The 21821-nt window shown below is 36.6% G+C and overlaps 1 protein-coding gene across 3 annotated transcripts in view; it reads left to right on the forward strand.

Annotated features, from left to right (window-relative positions):
• ADAM10 (ADAM metallopeptidase domain 10) overlaps nucleotides 1-21821 on the forward strand; it is a 160812-nt gene that overhangs the window by 37157 nt on the left and 101834 nt on the right. For all 3 annotated transcript variants that reach the window (XM_058737584.1, XM_058737583.1, XM_058737585.1), the window contains exon 2: nucleotides 18526-18676. In XM_058737584.1, coding sequence (XP_058593567.1) covers nucleotides 18526-18676 — 151 coding nt within the window. The remainder of the gene's footprint in view (nucleotides 1-18525; nucleotides 18677-21821) is intronic.

The following is a 21821-nucleotide window of genomic DNA, read 5'->3' on the forward strand; positions in this document are numbered from 1 at the left end:
GAACTCACAGGACCGCGAGATCGTGACCTGGCTGAAGTCGGACGCTTAACCGACTGCGCCACCCAGGCGCCCCTCCTCTCAGAATAATCTTAAATTACCTGGTGAATAGACCTATAATTTTATTTTATTTTTTTATTAAAAATTTTTTTTTTTTAATTTTTATTTATTTTTGAGACAGAGACAGAGCATGAGCAGGGGAGGGTCAGAGAGAGAGGGAGACACAGAATCCGAAACAGGCTCCGGGCTCCGAGCTGTCAGCACAGAGCCCGACGCGGGGCTCGAACCCATGGACCGCGAGATCATGACCTGGGCCGAAGTCGGACGCTCAACCGACTGAGCCACCCAGGCACCCCAATTTTATTTTTAACACATTGCATTTTGCAAATGCCAGGCATGTTAGAAATTCTGATACTTCTTGAATAAGTATCATAAGACCATGTATTTTCTGATTGATTTATACCTTATCAGCAAGGACTAGGCTCCTTTCTTTATAAATACAAATGAAAATGGAAATTTCCATTAAACATTGAATGGATTCATTAATTCTTAAAGCAAATATTTATTGAGCACTTATTTTCTGTCTCACTTTGTTCTAGGCACTAAGGGTATATAATGGAGGGATATATGTCAATAAGAAACAATGAAGAAAACTAAAGCAGCTTTTTAGAATAAGGGTGACTGGGATACATGGTTTTAGATAGGGTGACCAAAGAAAGCTTCGGCAGAGATTTAGTAGATACCTGAATAAAATGTGGTGCCCAACCCTGCTTTGGGAAAAGATGTTCTAGGCAGAGGGATGATAAGGAGACTAATGAGGCACACAGCATAAGGGGAGAATGGTGAGACAGTTATGGGGGTAGAGTAAGGGAATGCAGTCCCTTGTAAGGCTCGTGGTTAGCCTTGTAAGCCATGCATGGTTAGGACTGAGCAGTTGGGAGAAACATTTGGAAGTTTTTGAGCAGAGGACAGACATGATATGGCTTTACTTGAACAATATCACTTGGTATGCTATGTGAAAAATAAACTGTATAGTGGGGACAAGAGGCGAGTTATGGTTTTTGATTGCCTAGAAATTTTTGAACCTTGTATGTTTGGCACTGATTTTCATTCTCATGAGTTCTGTTTTCCTAATTCAAATTCCCAGCCTTCTTCATTTGCAGCTAGGACACAGGCATGTAAACTTGTCTTCTGAACGAGGCTCCTCTAATCAGAAGGCTCATTGGAGACCTGGATTCTGAATTGAGCAGACCTGTTTACTCGCTGAAGTTTTGCCAATAGTGTACATCTTCCAAACTTCTTTTTTTTTTAAGATTTTATTTTTTTTAAGTTATCTTTATGCCCAGAGTGGGGCTCAAACTTACAACTCTGAGATCAACAGTTGCATCTTGTACCAACTGAGCCAGCCAAGTGCAGATTTTCTCCTAGTTTTATTGTTGTGTCTCTGGTAGAAAAGTGGTGTTGGAGAGGCGGGGCAGTGTTGGTGTTTTTCATGTGATATTTTTGGGATCATTGTATATATTGCTGGCTTCTAGGATACCTAGATAGTCTTGAAGAAGATAAAGGTAGAGAGGGTTCCAGTATTTTTTTTTTTTAATTTTTTTTTTTTCAACTTTTTAAAATTTATTTTTGGGACAGAGAGAGACAGAGCATGAACGGGGGAGGGGCAGAGAGAGAGGGAGACACAGAATCGGAAACAGGCTCCAGGCTCCGAGCCATCAGCCCAGAGCCTGAAGCGGGGCTCGAACTCACGGACCGCGAGATCGTGACCTGGCTGAAGTCGGATGCTTAACCGACTGCGCCACCCAGGCGCCCCGAGAGGGTTCCAGTATTATTGTCAAGTAATAGACTATTACTTTAAGTAAGAGAATATTGTATGGGAAGTATGGGAATTGAATAAGATCATAATAGAGAATGCTTTAGTATTTATGGAAAAATTTGTAGGTTCTAGGTCAAGTTTCTTAGGATTTGTAGTTTGGTTTGCAAAGAACACAAAATCTTGGATTCCTCTTTGTGTCTGGTATTATTTTGCCTGATTTATGATTTCTCTTGGTTCAAGCTTGAAACTACAGAAGCAATGGTATTGTTAGTACTAAGGCATATATATTTATGTATTGATGTAACCTGGGAGAATCTAGCAAGTAACAAGGGTCAGGAATAGAGTACTGTTGACTCTTGAGCAACATGAGTTTGAATGGCACAGGTTTACTTATGGGCATATTTTATTTGATAAATACAGTACAGTACTGTAGATGTATTTTTTCTTCCTTATGTTTTTTTCAGTAACCTTTTCTGTAGTATACTTTATTGTAAGAATACAGTATATAACACATATACAAAACTGTTTATGTTATTGATAAGGCTTCTGGTTAACAGTAGGTTGTTAGTCAAGTTTTTGGGAATTGAAAGTTACACGTGTATTTTCAACGTGTGTGTGTGTGTGTGTGTTGGTGTCCCTGACCCCCACATCATTCAGTGGTCGCCTGTACTTGACAGATTGGAGTAGACAAATAAGCAGCTTAGGAGAAGGGAATCAGGATGATACGCAGTAAGGGGAGAGCAGATACAAAGTTGAGTAGGTCAGAGGCCAAGCTCTCTTCAGATGGAGTTGAGGAGATAGGTGAATCTTTGCATCAGTGAGATTTGGTGATAGAACCGCATTCTGCCCTTAATTTATGAGCTTTTGACTATTTGCTAAAGTACAGGAACATATCTCAGTTGAGTAGGTCCAGATACTCTATGTGGGAACAAGCAATTTTGTGGTATCTGACTGAGATAAGTAATGCAGGGTTGGAGATTGGCATGGGCTCCCGTAGAATAAACTGTGCCAATTTCGTTCACTAGCTGTGGAAATCAAGGGTATACATATATATTTTCTGGGTGTTTAAAAGGTATGTTCTTATTTGGTATTTTATTACATGTTTTTCCACATCTTAGAGGTAGATGTCAGTTTAGGTTTTAAAAGGTCCCTGCCATGTGCTGTAATTTGATACTTTTCTTCTCTCTCTTTTTTTTTTAAGATTTTATTTTTAGGTAATCTCTGCACCCAGTGTGGGGCTCCAGCCCACAACCCTGAGATCAAGAGTCGCATGCTCTACCAGCTGAGCCAGCGAGGCACCCCTCTTTCTTCAGTATTATTATTATTTTTTTAATGTTTACTTTTGAGAGAGAGGGAGAGAAAATGCTAGCGAGTGCGGGGAGGGGCAGAGAGAGAGGGAGACACAGAATCCGAAGCAGGCTCCAGGCTCTGAGGTCTCACCACAGAGCCTGATGCAGGGCTTGAACTCATGAACTGTGAGATCATGACCTGGTCCGAAATTGGAGGCTTGTGAACTGCAAGATCATGACCTGGGCCGAAGTCACATGCTCAACCAACTGAGCCACCCAGGCGCCCCTCTCTTCAGTTTTTATAGTCCCATCAGAAATGTGAATGGTGGCTTGCCTTGTTTATGATGAGGGTAATGGAATTATTGTAGAAAATTATGAAGTCCTTGAAACCAAAATTATCTTCTTGGCACTGCCTCCCGTTTGCTGTGTGACTCTGGTCTTATTACATATCTCTCAAATCTCAGTTTTCTTTGAAGTGGGCCAATAGTTCTTACTTTTAGGTCTTTTGGTCGGGTTAAATGAAAAATAATGTAGAACACTACAGGGCCTGGCAGATTGTAAGTGCTCAATAAGTTTTAGTTATTAGATCTGATTTTAAACATTATTTAATTAAATACTTAAGTTTATCTAGTCAAGTTATTTTTTGTATGTGGTGAGCTATCAGTGCACATTTAAATCAATTAGAATACATTTAAAAAATAAAATAGGCATATGCAGTTTTAGATTTTTAACTTTTCTGTTTAAAGATGTGAAATGTGAAGCTTTTTTAAAAAACAAATGTCTTTTAGCCACACTTTGCGTGTGAATTTTAAAATACTAGATTTCTAAAACAGGAATGGGAAGAAACAACCTTCGCTTCGTTTATGAACATATTATATGATAAAAACTGAAGATACTCTTGTTAAAACCAGGAGCAAAGTAAAAATGCTCTCACTGTTATTCAGCATGGTTTGGTAGTTCTAGTTAGTGTAGTTAAAAAAAGTGTAGTTAAAAAAAAGATAGAATTATAAAGAGAGGAATAAAAGATTTAAATAAGAAAAGCAGAATCAACAAAGTGCCAGCTAAAAGGAGAGAGGGACAAAATAATATTGTTAGACTTTTGCATGCCCAGGGGCTCATGAATCCCCTACCCTACAGAGGTACATGGATCTCTTATTAGAATTCCTCTTCTAGAGAGGGAAAAAAAGAGGGTTTATAATGAGTCAGTACTAATGAAACTAAGTGCTAAAGTGACTGTACAGATTTGATTCCTGTTTTGTAATACTCTGCCTATTCAACTCTGCTGTTACAGTATGAAAGCTGTGAGAGAAAATACATAAAAGAATGAGCATATAGCTGTATTGCAGAAACAAATGGTTGGCTGGAATTGGCTTTTGAGTTAATTTGCTTACATCTGTTTTGTATTATTTGGGAACTTCTTCTAATCAGTGTATTACCTGTGACATCAGGGCAAGGCATTTCTTGCTTAAATGATAGCACCTGTGGTAAACTAGCCCTATTAATATACTATTAAACACTTAGATTGAAGCAAGCATGTAGAAAAAGAAATATGCAGCAGCTGGTAGAAGTCGAGGGAATTTGTGTGTATACAGAAAAGTTGCCGAGCTTCTGAAACTTGAAAATGCGTACAGATCACTGGGAACCACGTAGGGCTGGGTAGAGCCTGAGTTGCTTGGGAAATTCCAAAGGGGAGCCCAAGATTTTGCATTGCTAACAATTCCCCAGGAGACATCTACGCAGTCAGTCCCTGAAACACAATTTGAATAGCAAGATTCTGTGTGTGTCAAGACTCAACATCTACAAACACAAATTTCCAGTCTCTCTGGTAATAGTTAATGAATGGCCTTATTTGAACATGTGGTGAGTAGTAGGCTCCCAGATTTTCTTTTAGCTTTTTAGCTTAAGTGTTGAGTTTGGAACTTCAGTACTGCTAAGAAGTTCTTGAAAATGGTGTATGTTCTTACTTTCTTAACTGATATTTTCCCTTGATGTTTGGTTTCCCCCAGTGTTCTTTTGGTACCTGTGATCACTGGTTGTCATTTAATCTTTTTGTTTCCCCCATTTTTTACTACTTATGTCTTATTAACAAAAATGTAGTCAATTATGAATAATGATTATTACTTATTATTAACAATTAATTATTAATTATTTATTAACAAAAATGTAGTTAATTATGAATAATGAGTCATTGCAGGTTGCTTAGTAGTTTCTTGGAGGCGAGTAGAATGTTGATTTCATTAATTTTCCTTAAAGATGACAAGTTGTAATATTTGAGTTGTCTTTGTTTTTGATTCTGGACTTAAAAAAAATTTTTTTTTAATGTTTTATTTTTGGGAGAGCACAAGCAGGGGAAGGGCAATGTGAGAGAGGGGCAGAGGATCCAAAGCAGGCTCTGCACTGACAGTAGCAAGTCCGATGTGGGTCTCAAGCTCAGGAACTGCAAGATCACAACCTGAGCCGAAGTTGGACGCTCAACCAACTGAACCACCCAGATGTCCCTGGATTTTTTTTTTTTTTGGAAAATTTTATGATTTAGGGAAAGGTAAAAGAAAGACCAAATACCCATATACCTACCAGTTTGATTAAACGTTTTTCTTAAAAAAATTTTAAGTAGCTTTATTGAGGTTTAATTTCCATACAATAAAATTCAACAGTTAATTTTGAGAAATGTACATAGCTGTATAACCACTTCCATAACATAGAACATTTACATCAGCCTATAAAATTCCCTTGAGCTCTTTGCAGTCAATTCAGAATACTTAAAAAAAATTTTTTTTTAATCTTTGTTTATTTTTGAGAGAGAAAGAGAGACAGAGCATGAGTGGAGGAGGAACAAAGAGAGGGAAACAGAATCCAAAGCAGGATCCAGTCTCCAAGCTGTCAGCACAGAGCCTGACATGGGGCTCGAACTCACGAACCGTGAGATCATGACCAGAGCTGAAGTTGGGCGCTTAACTGACTGAGCCACCCAGGCTCCCCCAGAATACTTTCTGATATCCCTTTTGATTTCTTCTGTGACCAATGGGCTAATTAAATGTGTGTTAAGTTTCTAATATTTTGGGTTTTGGCCACACATCTGTTACTGATTTACTTGCAGTATAGTCAGAAAACATACTGTATGAGTTCAGCCTTTAAAAATTTATGGAAACATGGTTTATAGCCCAGAATTAAGGTCTGTCTTGGTGAATATTCCATGTGTCCTTGAAAATAATGTATTGTTGTTTGGTGGAATGTTTTGGTGGAATGTTGTTTGGTGTAATGTTGTTTGGTGGAATGATTGGATCAAATTGTTTGATAGTGGTCAAGTTTTTTGTATTTTTATTTTTTTTTGTCTCCTAGTTCAGTGTGGACTGTTAATGATTTCCAACTATAATTATAATTAATAATTACAACTTCTTTCAGTTCTGCCAACTTTTTCTTCATGTGTTTTGAAGCTCTGTTATGTGATACACATTTAAGATAGTTATGTCCTTTTGATGAATTGGGAAACATCTTTCTTTACTCATAAGTTTTTTGTTTTGAAGTTTACTTTGATAATACCATAGCCATTTCAGCTTTCTTCGTATTGTTTGGATGATATAACTTTTCCCATTCTTTTTACTTTAACTCATCTTTATTTTTGTGTTAAAATGTCTTTGTACAACCTGTAGTTATATTTTCTTTTTTTGTAAAAATAAGAAAATGACTGTCTCGGGGTGCCTGGGTGGCTCAGTCGGTTAAGCGTCTGACTTCGGCTCAGGTCACGATCTCACGGTCCGTGAGTTTGAGCCCCGTGTCGGGCTCTGGGCTGATGGCTCAGAGCCTGGAGCCTGCTTCCGATTCTGTGTCTCCCTCTCTCTCTGCCCCTCCCCCGTTCATGTTCTGTCTCTCTCTGTCTCAAAAATAAATAAACGTTAAAAAAAAAATTAAAAAAAAAAAAAAGAAAGAAAGAAAATGACTGTCTCATGTTTACTTATTGGTTTAGATCATTTACATTTAATGTATTTATTGATACGGTTGAGTTTAAAACTACTATTATAATATTTGTTTTCTGTTTTCTTTTCTTTCTTTTTTAATTAAATATGCTCCACACTCAGCAATGGAGCCCAATGTGTGGCTTGAACTCACGACCCTGTGAGATCAAGAGTCAAATGTTTAACTGACTGAACCATCCAGGCACCCCATACTATTTGTTTTCTGTTAGTTTTTTACCCCCTTCTTTTCCTGCAGTTTTTTGGGACTAATTTATTTTAAAAAGATTCCATTTATCTTTGTTGGCTTATGTGTTAAGCCTGTTAGCTATTTTTTTTTTTAGAAGTTATTCCTAAGGTGTGCAATGTATATCAATAACTTATCATTATATACCTTTACATAATACACGCTTCCATTTCTCTTCTCCATTGGGCTATTATCATCTATTTTAATTCTATATCATAAATGCCACAGCATTTAATTCTATATCATAAATGCCACAGCATATGCATCTGTGGCATAAATGCCACATTGTGGGTTTTTTTTCATAGTCATTTAACTTTTTTTTTTATGTAACAATCTTTAATTCATCATTATGACCTACACACATGGTTAACAATATGTAGTAATGATGCATCATATTGTGTTCTATGTTTTTCAGTTAATATTCAAAGACACTTTCTAGTTGAATCGAATCATCATAATTACTATTGCTGCATGAAAAATAGGACCTGACCAACATAACAGACTTTTTAGCAACAGTTTTGCTTCATATGCAGTTCCATATTAGTCATTTAACTTTTAAAGAGATTAAAAAAGGAGAAAATAATTATTTTTATTTTCTCATATATTCATTATTTCTGGCACTATTCTTTGTGTCAGTACAGATTTACATCTGGTATCATTCCTTCTGCCTGAAAAACTTCCTTTAACATTTCTTGTAATGCAGGTATACTAGTGATAATTTAGCAGGTTTGATGTCTGAAAAAGTGGTCATGTCACTTCACCTTCATTTGTGAGAGATATTTTCACTGGATATAGAATCTTAGGTTGAGAAGTTTTTTGTTCTTATAGTACTATAAACATGTTGCTGCATTATCTTCTGACTTATGTAGAATTATGCTGTCATTTATACTTTTGTTCCTCTGTATATAATGTCTTTTTTTCTAGCTCCTTTGGGTTTTTTTATCCCTAGTTTTCAGCCATTTGCTTATGATTTGCCTCTGTGTGGTTTTCTTTTATATTTAATTCTGCTTAAGATTTGTTGAGTTTCTTGGTTCTGTAGATTTATAGTTAAATCTTTTACCTTTTCAACCCCCCCTTCATGTTTGTTTCCTTGTATGCTTTTTACATATAGAACATATTTATAATAGCTGTTTTAACCTCTTTGTATGCTAATTCCATCATCTCTGTAATTTCTGTCTCTATTGTCTGATTTTTTCCCAGTTATGCAGAAAAATATATTTATAGTTTCCTGATTTTTTTTACATGCATGGTAGTTTTTGAAATCATTCTGATTTTTACTTTTTTTTGTGACTTAGATTTTGTCTCTCCTTTAGATACTGTCTGATTTTTTTGGTGTATAGTTCAACTATTTGGAATCAGTTTAATCCTTTGAAATATTGCCTTTAATCTTTGCTAGGGTAAGGTCCATAACACCTTTAGTGTATGGGTAATTTTACCCCATGAATAAGGTGATGTTTTTTGAGGGCTATACCTATGCTTCATATATTGCAGGTCTTTTTTCCCTGGATAGTGGAAATATGAACACTTCTCAGCCCTTTACTGGCTTTGAAGATTGTTCTTACTTCTTTTGTGTGTGGTTCATTTTTCTGGGCTGGCATAGTTTATTCTCTCACGTGTTCATATTAGTACTCAACCAGACACTTAAAGGGACAAGGTCTCAGCTCTCTCTATTCAACTTTCCCTTGACCCTCTAACCCACAGATTCTGAATGCCTGGCCTCACTGAACTCAGTTATTTGGCCCCTCAGTTGAGTGAGAACACCAGGCTGTTTGTGTTCTTCCACCCCACACATTGGCCTGGACACTGCTTGTAGTTAGTAAGTTGGGCCAGTTGTAGATCTCATCTCATTTTGCTTATCTTCTTATGTGTTTTGTTTAGTTTTCTAATTGTTTACGGTGGGGATAGGTTAAATTCAGTCCCTTTTTCTCCATTATAGCCAGAAGTGGAAACTGGTTTAATAATTTGAGTCCTTTTCCTTTTTTCCTGCGTAGACTACAGTGAAAATTATGCATGTCACTTTACCCCTAAGTACTTTAAAATATATCTCCAAAAATTCAAAATATTCTGCTATATAACCACAATGTTGTTGTACTGAAGAGAATTAATAAGATCTTCTAAATATTATCCAGGACTGATTCTAGTTTGTCCAGGATTGTTTCCAAATGTTTTTTGTTTACTTCTTAATTAGATTATTTACTGTTTTGCACTTTTTTTGTTTTGTTTCTTTCATTGTTTTTGCTCTAGTATATTTGGACAATGTGATATTTATGGTTGTGTGGCTTTTCTCTGTCCTGTTGTTCTTTTTGCTGTGATATAATGTGGATAACTTGTCTCTGAGCCGTAGTTAGAAGGGCTGATTATTTGTGTTTTACCCGCTTTTCTCCAGTCATGGGGTCATGATTATATACAACCTCTTTGAGAATTCCAAGGCTCTGTTCTCTTTTGGAATTAAAAAAAAAAGTGAATTGTATGACTTCTGAGTGTTAGGGACAGACAGCATCAGGAGTCATTGCTAGGAAGTGTCATTGGTTCTAGGAGTCATTTGCTAGGAAGTGTCAAAATGCAAATCCAGTTCTGTATTATGCTTTTCCACTTTCTCATTAGAATATTGTTTCCTTGGCTGCCTGTTTGAGAGATTATGCCATTAGATTATTCTCAGTGTTGTATTAGTGCCCTGGGTCTCTTGAATACAACAATAAAAAAATCCTCTGTTTGGTAGCCTTTTCTAATTTCAGTGTTGTAAATATCCACCCCCCCCCCCCCCCCCCCGCCCATGGCTAATTTCAAGCTACCAACATAATGTCATTGGTTACAGATTTGGGAAGAGATCAGGTGCTTACGAGCCTGTATTAGGTCACTTCAGCACACACTGGTTATATTCTTTTCTTACTTGGTTTCAGTTCTTGAGGAATTTGTTTTTAACTTTTTTTTGAGAGAGTGATTAGTGAGTAGGGGAGTGGCTGAGGGAGAGGGAGAGAGAATTTGTTTTTAATGTTTATTTACTTTTGAGAGACATTGAGAGCAGGAGCAGGGGAGGTACAGAGAGGGAGGGAGACAGAGGATCCAAAGCAGGCTCTATGCTGACAGTCCAAAGCCCGGATGTGGGGCTCCAACAAACTCACGGCACTGAGATCATGACCTGAGCAGAAGTCTGACACTTAACCAATTGAGCTATCCAGGTGCCCTGAGGGAGAGAGAATCTCAAGCAGGCTCTACACCCAGTGCGGAGCCATCCATCTCAGGACTGAGAGATCATGACATGAGCTGAAATTGAGAGTCAGACACTTAACCAACTGAGGCACCCAGGTGCCCCAAGAATTTTTTTTTTAATATGGGAGGGTGTGCTGTTTTTTATAAGCTTTTTCCCCCCAACAGATCCCCCTTTGTTTTATTAAGTATTGGGGGGAGATAAATTACATAATTCCGTTTCAATACATTATCTTCAGTGTTTTTTTTTTCTTTTTTTATTACTGGGATTATATAATAAATACTGGTGTTTAGCCATAGCTAACCCAAAAACATGGGTCTTGTGTAGAAGATGATAAGAAGATGGACTTGGTAACCATGTGTTCCTGGATGGCATTTTTTTAAATAATGTTTTTATTTATTTTTAAGAGAGAGAGAGAGAGAGAGAGAGCAAGCATGAGCAGGGGAGGAAGGGCAGAGAGAGAGGGAGACACAGACTCTGAAGCAGCCTCCAGACTCTGAGCTGTCAGCTCAGAGCCCAATGCAGGGCCTAAACCCATGAACTGTGAGATTATGTCCTGAGCTAAAGTCAGACGCTCAACCTAGTGAGCCACCCAGGCGCCCTTCCTGGGTAGCATTTTTTAATTTGACCCATTAAAATCTGTGAATTGTGTTTTATCTCCATTTTAAAGATCCAGAAAAATCATTAGTCCGATTCTTTGCCAATGAAAGTAAACATTATCTTGCCTTAGAAAATTCCTTTGTGTGTGGGACAGAGAAAAGATGACTGTTTAATAACTCAGGAGTGTTCCATCCATGCAAATAAATGAGCTTTTATCACATGTCACTGAAATAGCCATGGTTATTGTTTTAAGTTATCAGAAATGGCAGAACACTTTATCTGAACTGTGACTTAAAAAGTTGACTTTTTTGGTGCTGAAAAAGGAGTGGAAGCAGTAACTTTGCAAAGCCAAGTTTGTGCTGTGGCTATTCAGTCCACTTAAATACAATTCAGTAATCCAGTGGAAATCCTACATTTGATTTTCAAAATGAAAGAAACCACCCAAAAGTTCTCATACTACAGCTTTCTCATTCTTGATTTCTTCTTGATATTTTCTCTTGTGTGGGGTATTTTTTTAAACCTAAGTATAAACTTAAAATTTTTTTTAAAGGATATGGTAAATGTTTAATATAATGTTTGATTCCATTATTTAGTCTTGATTTTTAAACATTTCATACTAGTAGGCTTTATCCTCTCTTATACCCTAGCTTCACTGTGTTTTCTTTGTTAGTTGCAAAGATAGTTTTGGATTCCATTCTTGTCATTTCTCTTGAGAACAGTGCATTCAATAGTACAGTGAAGTGATTCAATAATAGTTTAAATTAAATGATCCTTTAATGCCAGCCTTTGTGCTAAGCAGTTTACATGCATTTAAGGTAGCCCTTATCTCTATTTTACAGATAAAAAACCTAAGATTTTTAAAAAGTTAAAAAATTACCCGGCTCATGCAGTCATTGCTAGGAAGTGTCAGGATGCAAATCCAGTTCTGTGTTTATTCCTCAGTATGGCCTCAATTAGTGTATGTAGGTCTCAAAGGCAAGTGTGGGAGGAGGAAGTAGAGGAAGAGATGGAGGAGATGATGGTGATGATGATGATGAAGAAGAACAAGAAGAAAAAGAAGGAGGAGGAGGAGGAGAATTATTTACTGTGCCTAGTGTATTGTAGGCACTTTCCTAATTGCCACCCATGGCTTAAATCATAATCCAAACAGCCTTGAGAGAGAGGTATTCTACTTCTTTCCAGTTAAAAAAAAAAAAAAAATTCTTTTTTAACGTTTATTTATTTTTGAGAGGCAGAGCATGAGCAGGTGACAGGCAGAGAGAGAGGGAGACACAGAATCCGAAGCAGGCTCCAGGCTCTGAGCTGTCAACACAGAGCCTGACGTGGGGCTCGAACTCACAAACTGCAAGATCATTAACTGAGCCAAGTCGGATGCTTAACCGACTGAGTCACCCAGGCACACCTACTTCTCTCTGGTTTTAAGGATGGGGCACTGAAGCTGAGTCTTGCATTTGCTCAGGGAAACAAGCTAATAAATAAAGGTAATGGGATTTAAACCGAATAGTTTTTTTATTCTAGTAAAAAAATGCTTACCATAAAATTTACTACCTTAACCATTTCTAAGTATACAGTTCAGTAGTATTAAATATATTTACCTTGTTTTGCAACCATTCTCCAGCATTTAAACCCAGATCATTTGACATAAGAATTTGTGTCCTTAACTGTACAATGACCAGTCACAGACTTGTATGTACAGAAAATTCAGTGATGGACACTTAGGCTTCATGCAGTACATTACAGAAACCATTATAGTTTCTTTTTGAAAACATACTTGATGTTTTATTTTATAAAAGAGGGCAGTTTTCTTTAAGAAGAAATTTTGGTTTGTTAAGGATTCACTCATGGTGAAGATGGAGAAACCAGGACCAGATTTATCCCCCTGCCTGGAAAAATCTAAGGAAACCAAGGGAAAAAAAAACCCAAAAAGCAGAGAAACCACAGTTTTTAAGACTGGTCACCAGATGGTAAATGACAGTGATCCCTGAGAGAGGGGAAATAAATGAGTCAAGACGTATGGTGGTTGCAACTTTCTATCTTGAGAAAATTTCCATCTGCAGTGATGTGAGAGGAAACCTAGGTGGAGGCCAGCTAACTCTCTGAGTTGAGAAGATGAAACTGAGACTCAAGCAGGACCAAAGTAACTAGAATTCACAGACAGAATATCAGAGTGAAGAGCACTGCATAGAGAGAGAATCCCTGAGATTTGCGAAGGGTTCTCCTAGTGTTTGGCAGAGTATTGATCAGTGCATACATGTGAAGAAACTGTCTGAGTCCAGGGAAAGAAACAGTGCCTTGTGTTCACATAAGACAGGAAATAGTGCCTGTTCTCACTGGCCAGACTGGGAAAACTCTTAATTTGTGGAGCAATGGGGTAGACTACTCAGAAAAGTCTTCCTTCACTAGTTGGGAATAATTAGCCCTACAGTGAGCACTGCTCCAGAACCACCTAACAAATTAAAAATGCAAGGCCCAAAAGGATCAAACTGTTTCCAAGTAACTGTACTTTCTCTTACAACAAAGCCTGAGAATATCTATAAAAATACAAAAATTGCTTACCACCCAATAAAGTGAAATTTGTAATGTCTGGGATCCATTTAGTGAAAGATTATAAGGCATACATTGAAGCAAGAAAACAATAATCCATAGTGAGAAGAATAAGCAACCAATTGGAACCAACCTGGAAGTGACACAGGTATTAGAATTAACAGACAAGAGCATTAAAAGAGTTATTACTGTATTTCATGTAAGTAGAGACATAGAAAATATTAAACACAAATCTAACTTATAGAGATGAAAAGTATACTGTTTTCAATGGGAAGTACACTGGATGACATTAACAGCAGATTAGATATTGCAGAATATTAGTGAACTAGAAGACATAGCAGTAGAAACAATTCAAAATAAAAAGAGATAAAAGAATTTTTAATGAATATGAAAAACCACTAGTGGACTGTGGGAAGGGTTTGAATGACCTGATATACTTGTAATTGGAATCCTTCTGGAGAAGGATGGAGAGAGTTCAACAACAACACAACGACGACAAAACTGGAAGAAATAATGGTTGAAAAAGTGTCCAGCCACAGATCCAAGAAGTTCACTGTTACAAAGCTCAAGAAATATGGAGAAACCAAACCACATGGTAATCAAACTATTCAAAGCCAGTGGTAAAGAGGAAAATCTTAAAAAACTAGAGAGGGTAAAGACACATTATATTCAGAGGCGAAGATGAGGATGACAGATTTCTTGTCAGAAGGAATACAATTGAAAAGATGGTGGAGCAACATCTTAAAAGTATTTAAAGAAAAATATATGAACCTGTCAGCCTATAATTCTATGCTTCATGGAAATATCTTTCAAAAATGAAGACAAAATAAAGACTTCAGACATAGAAAAGCTGGAAGAGTTTTTCACCAGCAGAATAAATATTAGAGGAAGTCATCCAGAAGGAAAATGATACTAGATGGAAATATGGATTCACATAAAGGAATAAAGAACCCTGAAAATGATGATTAAAGGAGATTTTTTTTCTTGTTATTTAAACCTCCTTAAAAGGTAATTATTTCAGGACACCTGAATGGCACAGTCATTTAAGCATCTGACTTTGGCTCAGGTCATGATCTCATGGTTGATGGGTTTGAGCTCCCTGTTGGACTCTGTGCTGACAGCTTGGAGCCTGGAGCCTGCTTCATATTTTGTGTCTTCCTCTTTTTCTCCCCTTCCCCTGCTAGCACTCTGTCTCTCACTGTTTCCAAAAATTTAATAAAATAATTATTTCAACCCAAACAACAACAATATATTGTGGGGTTTATAATATATATGTAAGTAAAATATACAATAGCAGTAACCTAAAGGCCAGAAGGACAGAAATGGAAGTATATTAATGTTAGGTTCTTACACCTGACATGTTATAATATCACTTGAAGGTAGGCAGGGATAAGTTAATGAGGTGTACTATAAACCTTAAAGCAACTACTGAAATAGCCAAAGAGTTTTGCTAATAAGCCAATGAAGAGATAATAATGAAATCATAAAAAATAGTACAAAAGAAAGAAAAAGGAACAAAGTGCAGATGAGTCAAATAGAAATAACATTGATAGACTTAGATCTACCCATATTAGTAACTTTTATTTTTAAAAAAATTAATGTTTTTATTTATATTTGAGAGAGAGGTACAGAGTACGAGTGGGAAAGGGGCAGAGAGGGAGGCACAGAATCAGAAGCAGGCTTCTGTTTCTGAGCTGTCAGCACAGAGCCTGACATGGGCCTTGAACTCAAGAACGGTGAGATCATGACCTGAGCTGAAGTCAGTGCTTAACCAGTTGAGCCACCCAGGTGCCCCATTAGTAACTACTTTAAATGTAAATGATCTAGACATCCTAATTAAAAGGCAAAGATTATCAGATTGGATAAAAAGCAAGACCCAAGGGGCGCCTGGCCAGCTCAGTTGGTAGAACATGTAACTCTTGGTTTCAGGGTTGTGAGTTCAAGCCCTATGTTGGGCATAGAGATCACTTAAAGAAAAAAAGCAAGACCCAATTATATGCTGCTTATGACAACTTCACTTTAAATATCAAGATACAGATAGGTTAAAAGTAAAGGATGGAAAAAGATACACTATGCTAGTCCAAAAAAAAAAAAAGATAGTGGCCATTTTAATATCAAAGTGGATTTTAGGACATAGACTATTGCAAAGAATAAAGAAGATCATTTGTTTTTGTTTTTGTTTTTAATTTTTAATGTTTATTTGTTTTTGAGAGAGACAGAGAGACAGAGCATGAGCAGGGGGAGGGGCAGAGAGAGAGGGAGACACAGAATTTGAAACAGACTCCAGGCTCTGAGCTGTCAGCATAGAGCCGGATGCAGGGTTCAAACTCACAAACCGTGAGATATGATCTGAGCCAAAGTTGGACGCTTAACTGACTGAGCCACCCAGGCACCCTGAAGATCATTTGTTAATGATAAAGGATGAATTGATCCAAAAGGCATGATAATCATGAACATTTATGCATGTAATAACAGAGCTTCAAAAATCAACAAAGCAAACAGTTGCAGGGGAAAAACAGAAGATCACAGTCATAGACAGATTTCAGTACCCCTCTCTTGATAATACAACAGGTAGGTAGAAAAATCAGTAAGGATATAAAAGACTTGAACAATCCCATCAACCAGTTTGACCTGGTTGAAATTTATAGAATACTCAAGAAGAGCAGAGATTGACATTTCTGGAACACTCACCATTAACAGCAGAATACACATTCTTTTCAAGTGCACATGGAATATTGTAAATATCATATTCTGGGTCATAAAATAACTATGTATTTAAAAGTATTGATATACAAAGCATGTTTTCTGGCTGTAGTGGGGTAAATTAGAAGTCAATAGCAAAAAGATAATTGAGAAAATCCTTAGTATTCGAAAATAAGTAACAGACTTATAAATAGTACATGGATCAAAATGGAAATTAGAAAGTATACTGAATAGAATAAAATGGTAACAGCATAACAGAATTTGTGGGATGCTGCTAAAGCTGTTTATTAAGGGTACATTTATAGTACTAAACATCTGGATTAGAGAAGAAGCAAAGTCTTGAATCAGTGGCATTACCTCATGCAACAAAAAAGAAGAGTAGTTAAACTCAAAGTAAGCATTAAATAAATAATGAAGACCAAAGGGAAAATCAATAAATAGAAAACAAAGATAATTAGGGAAAATCAAAGGAAATAAAGGTTGTTGTTTTTTTTTTTAAATATAAATAAAATCAATAAATCTCTAGCTATACTGATCAGGAATGAAAGAGACAAGATATAGATTACCAATATCAGGAATGAGAGAGGTAATATCACTACAGATTCAAAAAGGTGTAAAAACATAATAAGGGAATTTTGGACAATTTTATTAACATAACTTAAACATCTTAGGTGAAATGGACAAATTCTTGCAAAGCTCATTTAAGAAGTAGATAATGTGAATAGCTCTTTATATATGAAATTGAAATTATAGTTAATAACCTTTTCACAAAGAGAAGTCTAGGCCAGGATGGCTTTACTGCTGAATTCTGCCAAACATTTAAGGAGGTACAAATACGAGTGCTATATGAGTGTGTCCACAAAGTTGAAAAAGAGGTAATATTTTCCAACTCCTCTTTTACTCTGATATCAAAACTTGGCAAAGATAGTACAAAAAATAGAAAACTTCAGACCAGTGTCTCTCATGAACATAGATAACAAAGATTCTAAACAAAGTTATATTAGCAAGTCAAATCCCACAATATTGTAAAACATAGTACATTGTAACCAAGTGGGGTTTATTTCAGTAATGCAGGTTGGTTTAATATTAGAAAATCAGTCAATTTGGGGGCACCTGAATGGCTCATTCCGCTAAGGGTCCAACTTCGGTTCAGGTCATGGTCTCACGGTTCTTGAGTTCGAGCCCTGCATTGGACTCTGTGCTGAGAGCTCAGAGCCTGGAACCTGCTTCAGATTCTGTGTCTCCCTCTCTCTCTGCCCCTCCCCCACTCACACTCTATCCTCAAAAATAAATAAACATTGGGGCGCCTGGGTGGCGCAGTCGGTTAAGCGTCCGACTTCAGCCAGGTCACGATCTCGCGGTCCGTGAGTTCGAGCCCCGCGTCAGGCTCTGGGCTGATGGCTCGGAGCCTGGAGCCTGTTTCCGATTCTGTGTCTCCCTCTCTCTCTGCCCCTCCCCCGTTCATGCTCTGTCTCTCTCTGTCCCAAAAATAAATAAAAAACGTTGAAAAAAAATTAAAAATAAATAAATAAATAAATAAACATTAAAAAAATTAAAAAAAAATCAGTCAACTTTGTCACGTTAATAAGCTAAAAAAATCCATGGAATCAACTTACTAGGTGTAGAAAGAGCAGGTGACAGGTCAGCATCTGTCCCTGATAGTTTTTATCTATAAAGTATTAATAAAAAACTTAACCTGGGGCGCCTGGGTGGCTCGGTCGGTTAAGCGGCCGACTTCGGCTCAGGTCATGATCTCGCGGTCCGTGAGTTCGAGCCCCCCGCATCGGGCTCTGTGCTGACTGCTCAGAGCCTGGAGCCTGTTTCGGATTCTGTGTCTCCCTCTCTCTCTGCCCCTCCCCTGTTCATGCTCTGTCTCTCTCTGTCTCAAAAATAAATAAACGTTAAAAAAAATTAAAAAAAAAAAACAAAAAACTTAACCTGATAAAAGACATCAAAGACAAACTTGTGGCTAACTTTCAAACTTTTGTGTATGGTTGAAATTCCCATTACAATAAATTTTTAGAAAAATGTATGTGAAAATAAAGTACTAACATTAGTGAGACAGTTGTTTCATACATATTTATAGATATTTGAATAATCATGGAATCGTATTAGGACTAAAATGGACCTTCATTATGATACTAATTCAAACTGTTTATTTTTTATAGGTCAATATGGAAATCCTTTAAATAAATACATTAGACATTATGAAGGATTATCTTATGATGTGGATTCATTACACCAAAAACACCAGCGTGCCAAAAGAGCAATTTCACATGAGGACCAGTTTTTACGTCTAAATTTCCATGCCCATGGAAGGTGAGTAAACTTATTGCTGTGTCTGAAGTTTTCTTACATTTAGTCTGGTTAGAAGAAGAAATGTATATCATTAATTTTCCTTCTCTAATGGAAAGGTCCTCATTCTAGTCTAGAATTTGGTATATATGCTAAAAAAATGTTTTCTTTTAAAATGGATTGCCCTTTTTATATTAAGGCAACAGTCAAATTTAAATGTTTTTAAATTTTGAAGCCAATCCTCTGTTGTATATTTAGTAGAGGATATATCTTTAAAGAAGAGTCCTGATTTCCCACTACTTTTTATGTATTTTATGGGTCAATAGATCTGTCTTCTGGTGCCAACAGTGAAGGTAGCTGGTTTTATGTCATTAATACTTTTAATTTCTCATTAACTCAATTATATTAACTCTAAAATGACAGTTTGTAGACAGATCACCTACTGTACTGCTCATTTCTCAGACAGAATTGTTAAGGGATAAAGAATAGGGAGCCAGGGGAGAAAGGCAGAAATCACATTTGTTTAGTGCCTGGGGTGTCCCAGGTGCATATATGCTTTATATGCATTTTCTTTTTTAATCTTCTCAAAACCCAAAGTAAATATCTATTTATATCTGAGGAAACTAAGGCTCAGAGAAGTTAAATTATTTCTTTAAAGTTACACAGCATAGGGGCGCCTGAGTGGCTCAGTCAGTTAAGCGTCACATCAGCTCAGGTCATGATCTCGCTGTTCGTGAGTTCGAGCCCCATGTTGGGCTCTGTGCTGACAGCTCAGAGCCTGGAGCCTGCTTCAGATTTTGTGTCTCCCTCTCTATCTACCTCTCCCCCACTCACAGTCTGTCTCTCTCTGTCTCTCAAAAATGAATGAACGTTAAAAAAAAAAAAATTTAAAGTTACACAGCATAGATTTGAGCCAGACCTGACTGACTCAGACCTTGTACTTTTTTCTTTCTGTTGTTTAGGGGTACATAGATACAAAATCTTGGAGTATTCTCTATTAGACTTTGTCTTGCTTGCTGTAATTGGTAAATCTATTCCTTTTGTGTTTTTCCTATTGATATAACCCTGATTTATTGTTCACCTCCTAATAGGTTTCCCAGCTTCCTTTCCATTTATCATTAAAGCTATCCTATGGACTGCTACAAGATGACTGTTCCTTAAATGCTTACTTTTTCATGTCAGCTTATTTTTCTAAAGTCCTCAATTAATGATTGTAAGCCACATTTCTTAACTTGGCTTTCACGATTCTCTGTAAATTAATTCTAGTCTGTTTCTGTAAACTTTGTTCCGTTTCCCAATATAAGTGTCTTTTTCACCCAGAATGATCATCTGGTTGCTGAATATACCATGAGCAGTTTGTATTCTGAGTTGTTTATCTTAAATCTTGATCATCTTTTAATGTACAGTTCAAGTTCTACTTCTTTAAAAATTTACCTACACCTTCCTCAGAACTTTTAAATTGCTCATCTGTACCACTGGTATTTGATTTGTTCTGTCTTCCTTTTTATGAGTATATTTGTTTATTTTTCTATAACTTTTGTTCCTCACAGGGAGGCATCCTGGCTACTGTTTAGTAATGTTTATTTTTTGTACTTATGCTTAAGTACAGATGTACAGATGCTTGGGGCGCCTGGGTGGCTTGGTCGGTTAAGCGTCCGACTTCGGCTCAGGTCCTGATCTCATCGCTCGTGAGTTCAAGCCCCGCTTCGGGCTCTGTGCTGACAGCTCAGAACCTGGAGCCTGTTTGGGATTCTGTGTCTCCCTCTGTCTCTGATCCTCCCACGTTCATGCTATGTCTCTCTCTGTCTCAAAAATAAATAAATGTTAAAAATTAAAAGTGTGATCAGATGTACAGATGCTTAAGAAAGATATTAATGGATGAATAATTATTTTTAATCAGATATAAAATTATTAATTACTAATCATATAATAAATACTATGTAACTTAAAGTGTTTTGCACATGTAAATAAATATTAAATTAACTTATTTTCCATATTAAAATGTAATGATCATTGTAGAAAAAAGTACTTTTAAGTTATAAAATCTCTTGCTTTGATTTGAAGGAGGTAAGAAGATACATTTAGGGTTTTTTTTTTAAGGTAAGAATATTACTGACAGCAATTTATGTAAATTTTTATGACCGTTAACTTCAGATATTTTTTAATTCCCCATTCTTTATCAGTATCATGAAATAATAGCAGTCTTTCAGCCTTCCTAAGTTTTTAGTGACCACCTCGAAATAAATTTAGTATTATATTCCAAATACAGTGTAACTACCAAAAGGAAAAGTCGAGATTCTAGCTGCTTTTGGCTTGGATACCACATTTCTATTACATCATTAGATTTTTATTTGATCTGTGACATAATTCATGTTGAGTTTGTGGCAAAGCTAAATTCCTAGCTCTCCCCCACTCCTCCTTTTTTGTTGTGTTTATGCATGTGTGAGAGAGAGAGCATGTGAGTGCATGCTGTTTAGTCATCCATAAACTTATTTATTGACTGTTAGTTAAAAGTTACCTAGTTTAGGCTGTGGGTGGTAGAAACATAAATCAAACATAGATCTAATAGGGGCTGTAAGATGTGTGCAAGTCATTTCATAGGAGGAAAATGTGATATGGTGCTTTATAGATAAAATACTATAGATATTCAAATGATACAAATGAGACCTGAAGCTCTCAACAAAGGGCCTGCAGCCAGGAGATCTCATGCTGTGTATAAGTGGTCATCTTAAGTACTTTTAACAGAAATCTGTTTAATCAACTATGTATATATATACACTACTTTTTCTAGAGTAGATCCAAATTGAGGTATTGTATTTTACTGTTTCAGTTATCATACTTGTATGTTGATGCTGTCTCAATTTGTGCCCTAAAATGTGGTCATTTTAATTATGTTGTAACATACATTAGTTAAAAATGTGATGATCTGATCGTTTTATTTCTCTCTTTCCTTGCAAAGGTCTATGAAATGACCTGGGTGGTATAGTTATAGATTTCCTGCTAAGTCTCTCCCCCTCCACCATATACAAAAAGTTAGTTTTGGTACTCTACGACCTCCTTAAACAGGATTTGTATTGATACACAAATTATGGGTTATTTGGTTAATAACAATTTATAATACAAATGAGAAGTGATTATGATAAAATAGTGTGTTGATTAGAAGACCCAG

This window comes from Neofelis nebulosa, chromosome 7 (genome assembly GCF_028018385.1).
Source record: "Neofelis nebulosa isolate mNeoNeb1 chromosome 7, mNeoNeb1.pri, whole genome shotgun sequence".
Classification (NCBI taxonomy): Eukaryota; Metazoa; Chordata; class Mammalia; order Carnivora; family Felidae; genus Neofelis; species Neofelis nebulosa.